Source organism: Blastocystis sp. subtype 4, assembly GCF_000743755.1.
Source record: "Blastocystis sp. subtype 4 strain WR1 chromosome Unknown seqid_0084, whole genome shotgun sequence".
NCBI classification, from domain to species: Eukaryota; class Bigyra; order Opalinata; family Blastocystidae; genus Blastocystis; species Blastocystis sp. subtype 4.
In genome coordinates, this window is record NW_014569463.1 from 25,677 (window position 1) to 35,575 (window position 9,899).

Below are 9,899 nucleotides of genomic sequence, written 5' to 3' on the forward strand. Positions count from 1 at the left end.
CAATAGATGGATTAATGTAGACACAGTTCTAGCGATTTACTAAACCTATCTAACCTACTTTTCTTCTTCCGCAATGCTCGATACAAGTGCAGAGTAACTTCGACACAGAGTTAACATTTCATCTTCTAATGTTCAAATTATATAGAATCTAGACTTGTATAGACTGTTTGGGAAATATCTTCATTAAGAATCGTTGCCATTTCACAGTAGAAATCTTCCAACGTCTTTAGTTTCTTTACATTCTGTAGTACTGCTCCTTGCTTCTCATCCAAAGACATCTCAGAATAGATGGGTCTGCAACGCTTCTAAGATTCTCCTAAATATGTTCGGACAATCCAATCACAAAACTCCAAGAATGAGTTGATGGTATATAGTGAATAAGTAGTTCCTATCACCTGAATCACTGTACGTTTCTATTGCTCTCACTAATTCTTTTTCGATCGGCTTATTGTGATGCTCGCCCGGTAAGTTCATTGATCTTGTTCCCTTTTATCTAACTGTTTGTAGTACTGCTGCAAAGACTCTTACCTCTCGATTTGTGAGAGCGTTTAGTGGCAAAACATTTACTGTAGAACTTCCTGAGTTCAAGACACACCGTAGGGGTTGATGAAGGAATCAAGTGTAGATGTGGATCCTCTTCCCACTACGACTGAGGTTACTGAGGAAGATGCAATTCGAATCGCTAAAGAGATGGTAACAATGCGTAGAATGGAAATTGAAAGTGATCCCTTATACGTCATGCGAAAGATCCGTGGTTTCCTTCATTTGTATGATGGAGAGGTAACTGATAGAGTCCTTGTTGATTCATAGGAAGCTTGTGCAACAGGTATCAAAGAAGCAACAACTCCTGATGACAATTGGATTACAAGTTATCGTTGTCATGGAGTTGAGTTCCTTCGAATGGGAGCTGGTGAAGCAGGTGTGAAGGCTGTGATTAATGAATTGTTGGGTCATGCTTCAGGAGCTGCTCATGGAAAAGGAGGATCAATGCATATGTATGAGCCTGATAAGAACTTCTTCGGAGGTTCAGGTATTGTGGGAGCTCAGACACCTGTTGGTACAGGACTTGCCTTTGCTGAACGATACAATCACATGCTTCGGAATCGTGACAAACCTACTCCTGATGACGAGATGAATGTGAGCATTACTATGTTTGGTGATGGTGCCAGTAACCAGGGTCAAGTGTGGGAATCAGCTAATATGGCCAAGTTGTGGCATCTCCCTGTGATCTTTGTGGTTGAGAACAATCAATATGGAATGGGTACTTCCACAGAACGTTCTTCTTCTTCTACAGAGTACTACAAGATGGGAAAGCATCATATTCCTGGTATTCAAGCTGATGGTAACAATGTATTTGCAGTGAGAGAGGCAGCTCGTGTAGCCCGAAGGATATGTGCTCGAGGTGAAGGACCTATCTTCCTTGAGGTAGAGTTTGTGAGAATGAACTGAGACGTAGTTGAAGACGTATCGTTATCATGGTCATTCAATGTCGGATCCTGGTGTGACATATCGTACTCGAGATGAGATTCAGAATGTCCGTCAGACTCGAGATAGTGTGAACTACATTGGACATGTTCTTGTCCAGAATGGAATCATGGATGAGAAACAATGGAAGGTGGATTTGAGAGAGAGTTATCATGGATAGGACTTCCAGAATGACATAAAGAAGCAAGTGAAGGGATGGGTGACTGATTGTCTGAAAGAGTCACCTCCTGCTGAGTCTGAGTTGTTGACAGATATTCTTTATGGAGAGACACCAGATTTCATTCGTGGTATTGAGTATGTGAACAGTAAGACGACGAAACCTCTTCTCTAATTGTCGGTTTAGTATGTTTGTGAAACGAATTGCAATAGAGAGAGTTAGATTATTACTCTCAAAAGAGCTTAAGAGGTACCAAAGGATTGTACATGTAACAAACTCACAACGGTAAACAAACGCTAACACTTATATAGTGGGTTCATCAGGTTTCTGAGCCATAAACTTGTCTCGCTCACGAACAGGTTCTCCATCAAAGTAAGAACGCAGTTGATCTTCATGAGGGAACTGATTCACAATTTCATCCAACTCCATAGCTCCACGGTACACAAGAATCTCAGCAACTCTTGGATCTCGCACGTCTGCATTCGCATAGAACTTGTCACGAATCAACTTCTTTGCTTCAGGTAATGGAATGTTCATTTGATATGTTGACAAGATTTTCGGTAACTGTTTCACAGCAGCCTTATACAAAAGAACAGCCTTCTGGGAAGCTGCCTTGGATGTCAAAGCAGGCCCCATATTCATCAAATACGCATAAGCAGACATCTTATGTTGATGCCATTTGATTTTTGGATAGGCGTTTCATGACAAAAATTGTGATCTTGACTCCTCATTCTTTGTATCTTTGTAAACCACGATTGTTTCATCCCCAGTTCATTCAAAATAGTATCTATAATCGAATCATGCTTTATTCTAGGAGTAGTGAAGTAACATGTACATCATGTTAATACTTTACAGATCGAGAGAACAACCGATTTTAACACTGTTTAGAAAATGTACCAACAATCAAGTAGGAAGCCGGTCGCGTTTCCCCGTTTCCCTTATTCTTTTGTCACTCAATCTATTGTTTTCCTTATTATATGGCTTTACTCATTGCAACAAACGCTGCTATTCCTTCTCTCGCCTCTCAAATGGCAAGAGCTTCACCATTGATCCTGCATTCTGTTCATCAAATGAATCATTTCAACAACTGTTCTGTACCTACAATCCAAAAAAGAAATCTTGGCATCTTAGACATTGTGATTCAGACAACAATTGGTATGATTAAGGTCTGTTTTTGTTGTAGATGCAACTGCACTAACCACTGGACTTGCTGGACTTCGCAGAATGACCGGTTTTGAGTAACCTAGACGAAGGGATGTGATTGCTAGTTGCCGCACTCAAGCTGATAAGATTGCAAATCCTGAATTCCGACGTTACTGCTACAGTAGCCATCACTTCTTTGGTTATCTGTAGATTATCTGGATTTTGGAGAATTATGTGCCGACAAGATCTGCTCTTGGTGTGGAGGCAAGAAATCAAAATGTTCGTATCATACTTACTATGACAAGTATGGTTATCCTTATCAGGACCGTTTTCCAAGGGAACACAGTCACCAAGAAGAACGAGATCATATGAATTGAATCTTGTGTGTATTTGTTTCTTTCGTTAAGAAACATGAGTTCGTTTCAAGTCTCTTTCCTTCGATTCCTTCGTTCTAGAAATCAATACAGAAATGCAGAGATACTGGCTTCTATCTTCTTCTGTGCACTAACAACAAAAGGGATCCATTCATCCGAAATCATCAACTACAAGATCAATTGTGTTCATCCATTTACAAACTGTTGACCTCTCATAATCTGTTTCGTTCCAAGTGTCGCAGTCCTCTTTCTTTTCCGATATCTCGCTTATATTCATTGAATTCACTCCAGTGAAATGAGTGTATGGTGTTAGCCACAGTCCACTTGTCTGAATGCTCTTTTGTTGGTTCCATTGATCTGGAAACGGATATGGAGGAGGAATATAAAAATAAAAACTCATTGTTCAAGATCCTTGTGAACATGTGACTATTTATACGTTTGCTTCTCTCAAACACAATTCTAAACAACAATTACTCTGGCTTTTGCTTTTCATTTGTGGGAATGGGTCCATTACCAGTAAGCAGTTTCACAACCATCTACTAATCATCTACACCATCTACTATTCACCTGAATAATAATAAATGCAGCCATTAACAGTGACATGCCATACTTTTGCATGAACGTCAGTGGAGGAGGAACGATCACACGGGTTGCTGAATACATAGTGACTGTTGATTGAGCCCGATCTGTCAACTTCAGATTGAAGTGGTTCTTTCCAAGCGTGGTGAACTCATACTCCTCTGCATCGTTGGCAGGATTCACTCCCGCAGCAATCTATCCATCACTTCTATCAACACAATTCTACAAAGGACTCTTTAGGGAGCATAGGAATAAAATTCAACGTGATTAATGTTTCAAAGTTATCAATTTCGGAAGAATACTCCTTAATCTCACAACTTAACGAAGAAGAGGGAATCATGACAACCTGATTCGCGTCCAGACTTCGGCGGAAGGAATCCTTCTCCAGAGGATAGATATCATATTCCGTTTCGTCCGATTTCGTTACATTGTATTGGATGAGTTCTGTTTCTCCAATAACATCGCCAGAGTCGAGACTGATAGTTCTCTTCGCAATAATCCACGAACCTTCAAAGAAGGAAGCAACAGAGAACGGTTCTTCTTTTGGGGCTGCTGCTGTTGTAAGGGAAAGAATGGCCACAAGAACAACGAATGCTTTATTCATCCTTTTAAAGTACCTCTGTACAAGATGATTGTATCCTTACAAACAATTAACAGCTCATCTAAATCCTTTCAACATAGGCTGCTGGGAACCATCCAGCCTTTCCATCATCTGTGTGGCCATTACACCAACCCTCATTCTCATCAGTCACTGTCACAATCATCCCTTCTGTAATACTCATATACATACTATCATTTCCATCAGGCAAATAATCATATAACACGCGAGCAGGATACGGTTCAAATCCCGATGCTGCTGATACGTAGGTTCGAGGTACCAGGCCAATCGTTCCGTTTGATGTACGCACCCTCATCCAGTCTCCATCCCCTCCTTCCAATTCTGTCAAGATTTCTCCCTCATGGATTGTTACATCTAATTCACTACTTGCTGTATAGTCATAAAGAGCTGTTACTGTCTAGTACTTATCAGAGATTCGTACTCCTACTCCTAGCTCCACCATTTCAGGTTCGAGAATTTGTTCAGATTGTGGTTGAGGTTCTGGCTCTGGTTCTGGTTGAGATTCGGGTTCGGGTTCTGGTTGAGGTTCGGGTTCGGGTTCTGGTTGAGGTTCGGGTTCGGGTTCTGGCTCTGGTTGAGGTTGAAGTTCTGGCTCAGGCTCAGGTTCTGGCTCAGGTTGAGGTTCTGGCTCAGGTTGAGGTTCGGGTGGTTGAGGTAAAGGTTGAGGCTCTGGCTCTGGTTCAGGTTCGGGTTCTGGTTGGAGTTGAGGTTCTGGCTGAGGCTCGGGTTGAGGCTCTGGTTCTGGCTGAGGCAAAGACTTTGGTTCCGGTTGCGGCTCGGGTTCTGGGAGAGGCTGAGGCTCCGATTGACGAGCAGGTGCAGACTTCGGCCCAGATTCACGAACTGTAGAAGCATGACGAGTATTCAACAAACGGCTGATGAAGTCATCATCCTCCACTTTCTTCACAGGAGCCTTAGGAACAGGCATACGAGAACATTCAATCTTCTTCGGTTCCACAGGAGTCGGATTAGTCTTACGCTTGGGAAGAGCTGAAGGAAGAGTAGGAGGAATAGCTGAAGAGTGCTGGAGTTTTGAGATATCCACTTCTACCTCAGCCACCTTCTGTTTACGCTTCAATAGTTGATCGAGATCCGAAGCACGATGGAATTCATACTTCTTTGTCTCTTCCTGGGGCTTCTCATAGTAGAATGTCTTGCGTGATTCAGCAATCTCTCGATCAATGTCTTCCTGTGTTCTCTTCGGAGGAGGAACAACAGTTGACTTTTGAGCCTGACGAATTGCATCTTCATTCACATCTGCACTCACGACTTGCTATGCATCACCTCAATTCCAAGCATCTACCTCAGCCACCTTCTGTTTACGCTTCAACAACATATCCAATTCTGATGAACGTTGGAACCCATACTTCTTTGTCTCTTCCTGAGGCTTCTCATAATAGAATGTCTTGCGTGATTCAGCAATCTCTCGATCAATGTCTTCCTGTGTTCTCTTCGGAGGAGGAACAACAGTTGACTTCTGGGCCTGACGAATTGCATCTTCATTCACATTTGCACTCACGACTTGCTATCTGTCATCCCAACTCTAATCACCCACCTCAGCCACCTTCTGTTTACGCTTCAATAGTTGATCGAGATCCGAAGCACGATGGAATTCATACTTCTTTGTCTCTTCCTGAGGCTTCTCATAATAGAATGATTTGCGTGATTCAGCAATCTCTCGATCAATGTCTTCCTGTGTTCTCTTTGGTTTAGGAACCGCGGTTGACTTTTGAGCCTGACGAATTGCATCTTCGGCAACATTTGAACCAACAACTTGCTATGCATCACCTCAATTCCAAGCATCTACCTCAGCCACCTTCTGTTTACGCTTCAACAACATATCTAATTCTGATGAACGTTCTTCCTTCTACAAATCACGCTACTCACAGATACGAACGAAAACAGGTTTCTCATTCACAACATCAACCTTCTGAGGTTTACGTTGCTATCAATTAAAAACCACTCCAAAGTCTCACCTGCATATCCAAATATGATACCCGACCATACACAGGTCTGAGATCCTCAGCCTCCTTTTCGTCCACACTATCAATGATACCTCACCCTATTCTCTACATTCGCTCCATAAAAGTCTTTGGAACATAACCTTCCTAAAGGTCAACCTCCTTAATTCGTCTCTTACTCTTCCAGTATAACCACACCAGCACCAGTCTCCTTCTTCTTCTAACACATCAATTATATCCCCCTTATTCACCGGGAGACCTTCATCCATGTTATTTCCGTCAAAATCATATAATACCTAGAAAGATGAAGTATTTAAAACCAAGATTCACTTTAGCACGATATGCCATTCTCTCTCCTAGAAGAAATAAGACGAAGATAACATTAATAGAATGAATGACCCAGTAGTCCGTGCGAATTCCACGTCAATTTACCACCCATTTCTATTCTTGGGACCCAATTTCTATCTGTTCCGTTAGTCTCACTGTTATTTCATAACACTACCCAATCTCCAAATTCCTTTGACAACAAACAAACGATACTAATAAGAGAATTAGAAGTGAATTGCCTTATCATAGGCAGCCATACATGCTTCCTTGAACGCCTCAGAAAGAGTCTACATGAAAACACACTTAAGAAAAATACCGGATGAGCATGACAAGTACGCGCAACATCTTCAGCAGTCGAACCAAACTCCATAGCTAATCCAGCTTCAGCAATGAGTTCAGACACATTCAGACCACACATATGAACTCCCAGAATCTTTTCTATGCTTCATAACCCCACTTCTCTCCTACTGGTCTTCTTGTCCGCGAGAACCTTAATCAATCCATCAGGAGCGTCATAGGCACGAGCACGACTGTTGCCCTGAAGAGGGAACACTCCCTTCGTATATTCCACATTCTCCTTCTTCAGTTGATCTTCTGTCTTACCCACCATAGCGATCTCAGGCTCAGTGTAGATCACACCAGGAATCACATCATAGTTCACATGACCATGACCTGTCTTGATCAATTCAGCAGCCATCGTTCCCTCCTCCTCGGCCTTGTGAGCCAGCATAGGACCACGCACGATATCACCAACAGCATAAATATGAGGCTTATTCGTACGCAGATTGGCATCTACCTCAACAAAACCTCTCTTGTCCACATTGATACCAATCTTCTCCAGACCCAGACCTTGTGTGTTGGGTACACGACCCACACACAGCAGCACAGTCTCTGCTTCCAATGTTTCCTTCTTACCATCTACACATTATTCTAACTGTTTTCAAATACCCTTGCAATTCTCAATGCTCAGCTTTACGCCATTATCACTGACCTCGCTACCCAGCACTTTGGTGTTCAAGCGGAACTTCATTCCCTGCTTCGTCAAGCACTTCTGTAAGGTGGAAGTCACCTCAGTATCATTCGGTCCTCCAATATGATCCAAGAATTCCACAACTTCAACCTTTGCTCCGAGACGTCTCCAGACAGATCCCAGCTCCAGTCCAATTACACCTCCTCCAACAACGATCATACTGGAAGGGACCTTGCTCAACTTCAGAGCTCCTGTGCTATCAATGATTCTCTCCTTGTCGTTGTCCACAGGAAGAGTATCCATAGGACGGCTATCTACAGGTGAACAAGTTTGATCAGTCCTACTAGAACCCGTAGCGAGGATGATGTTTGTTGCCTCAATCACACGCTCTCCTCCAGCCAGCAGCTTGGCATTGATAGTATGCTCACTTTCAAGACTAGCAGCTCCCTTAATGTACTCCACACCATTCTTCTTGAAAAGGAACTCGATTCCATTTGTCAATCCACGAACCTTCCATTAAATGAATACATATTCTCTTACAGCCTTTTCCTTTGACTTCATAATGCCTTTCAGATCATAAGATACATTCTCTGCCTTAATTCCGTGTTTCTTCATCGTGTTCTTCGCTTCATCATACCTCATTCTCACACATCATAACCAACCCTACATCAACGATGCATGAAGAAGAGCTTTCGACGGAATGCAACCAACATTCAGACATGTACCTCCCAAGGTGCCACGTTTCTCGATACAAGCAGTCTTCAGACCCAGCTGAGCAGCCTTGATCGCAGCAACATATCCACCAGGACCTCCACCAATTACAACAACATCGAACCTAAGAAACGTAAGAAATATTGACTTCCACAAACTTGTCAGCAGCAGCAGCACTGAATGATCTCAAAGCAAAAAATGCTTTTTGAGCTACAAAGGAAGAGCGAGAAATGGAAAGCATTGAAGAATGACCAAGAAATATGCCAAAATGTAGAAGTGTCATAAATGGGCCATCTCAGCTAAAATTGTACCTAAATCTGCCAAATTGTGGTCATCTTTCAAGAAACATAGTGGTAGAATACATCTAAAACACTTACTTCTTTGTACTTAATGCTTTCTTATACAAAAATGTGTACTCTACATATGACATACATAAAGAAATTCCAACGACGATACTTATGAGGAACTCGGCATAAATGAATCCAAGTAATTACAAGAACGATAAACGATATTATCTGGACTAACAGACTTGGAACAACAAAGATTTCAAGAATCAGACCTTGAGTCCCGAGTGATAGGAGCACCAATGACACTACAAAACCAACGCCTAGATGGATGATTCCACTTATAAATCCCTAGTGTTAAGTCTCTTCAATAGTTCAATAGAAGGATATCAAAATCATAGAGCAAGTTTGAGCTACTGGGCTATAAAGACAGATGATAGTGAAAACATATAAACAGATCCATACCAAAGCAACCCAAGTGACGAACAATTCTATTAACGAAAACACCTTTATTTCAATCACTTCACGATTATGCATACCAATGTTATCCAACACCAGAGGAGATATCCATGTCTGTGCTTCAAATATGTCTCAATCCTTTCAATTGGAATACTATACTCATAAAAAGACAAAAATGGCAACAAATCAGAGTCGTAGACAACTGTATCCGGATCAACAGTGTAGACAGTACAAGGCAATGCTTGGAATCCAGGCTATACGTGATATATTAAGAGAGACACGACCTGTTGAATCAGTAATGATGTTACGTCATCCTTTCCTCCAGGAATCGATACAGAACAAGATTCAGGTGGACTATATTTGTTTGCAACGAAAACCTGTTGTAACGGACTCATAAAGACAAATGTGATTAGAACCTAATCCTTTCTTGTGTTTCTATTTCATCTCATGTGGGTTCCAGAGGATCAGTATTCAATTAGGAGAAGAATAAGTTGATGCACATGTGCATTCATTTAACAAAGAAGAAATCCTCTCGATCAGTTCTAGGAACTGCAGTCTCTCTCTGCAACTGATCAATAGGATTAATTGTATTGAGATAACCCCCTGGATAATTATTCCACTATAATTATTCTGTATATTTTGGAATTGAAGTGGGGTGTATTCACGATTTATTTTCCTCAGTATTCACTTCTAGAATGGGTTTCAGTATGTATTGTTGCTTTAAAGACAAGCAAATGGCCATTGCACTTTTCAGAATGACTCACATCTTGTAGATGACGGATCTCGAGGAAGAGGCGGGTTTGGAGGAAGTCGAGGTGGACGTGGAGGTG

General features: G+C 41.8%; 5 protein-coding genes across 5 annotated transcripts; 2 read left to right on the plus strand and 3 right to left on the minus strand.

Annotated features, from left to right (window-relative positions):
• Positions 1-1,092: 1,092 nt before the first annotated feature.
• JH06_5882 (pyruvate dehydrogenase (acetyl-transferring) e1 alpha subunit) lies at positions 1,093-1,449 on the plus strand (the record flags this gene model as incomplete). The annotated part of the gene is made up of 1 exon (XM_014672568.1): positions 1,093-1,449. One exon carries the CDS (start codon positions 1,093-1,095, stop codon positions 1,447-1,449), a length of 357 nt encoding a protein of 118 aa, XP_014528054.1.
• Positions 1,450-1,594: 145 nt separating this feature from the next.
• On the plus strand, positions 1,595-1,914 carry JH06_4528 (pyruvate dehydrogenase e1; the record flags this gene model as incomplete). The annotated part of the gene is made up of 3 exons (XM_014672567.1): positions 1,595-1,615; positions 1,646-1,790; positions 1,865-1,914. 3 exons carry the CDS (start codon positions 1,595-1,597, stop codon positions 1,912-1,914), a joined length of 216 nt encoding a protein of 71 aa, XP_014528053.1.
• A 31-nt stretch (positions 1,915-1,945) lies between these two features.
• On the minus strand, positions 1,946-2,305 carry JH06_4527 (NADH dehydrogenase; the record flags this gene model as incomplete). The annotated part of the gene is made up of 1 exon (XM_014672566.1): positions 1,946-2,305. One exon carries the CDS (start codon positions 2,303-2,305, stop codon positions 1,946-1,948), a length of 360 nt encoding a protein of 119 aa, XP_014528052.1.
• A 1,324-nt stretch (positions 2,306-3,629) lies between these two features.
• JH06_4526 (hypothetical protein) lies at positions 3,630-6,587 on the minus strand (the record flags this gene model as incomplete). The annotated part of the gene is made up of 12 exons (XM_014672565.1): positions 3,630-3,695; positions 3,727-3,933; positions 3,965-4,357; positions 4,416-4,754; positions 4,785-5,630; positions 5,661-5,882; positions 5,913-6,134; positions 6,165-6,224; positions 6,255-6,302; positions 6,334-6,400; positions 6,431-6,465; positions 6,498-6,587. The coding sequence occupies 12 exons, from the start codon at positions 6,585-6,587 to the stop codon at positions 3,630-3,632; spliced, it is 2,595 nt and encodes an 864-aa protein (XP_014528051.1).
• A 221-nt stretch (positions 6,588-6,808) lies between these two features.
• Positions 6,809-8,567, minus strand: JH06_4525 (dihydrolipoyl dehydrogenase; the record flags this gene model as incomplete). The annotated part of the gene is made up of 6 exons (XM_014672564.1): positions 6,809-7,083; positions 7,114-7,563; positions 7,594-8,125; positions 8,156-8,252; positions 8,283-8,450; positions 8,485-8,567. 6 exons carry the CDS (start codon positions 8,565-8,567, stop codon positions 6,809-6,811), a joined length of 1,605 nt encoding a protein of 534 aa, XP_014528050.1.
• Positions 8,568-9,899: the final 1,332 nt, after the last annotated feature.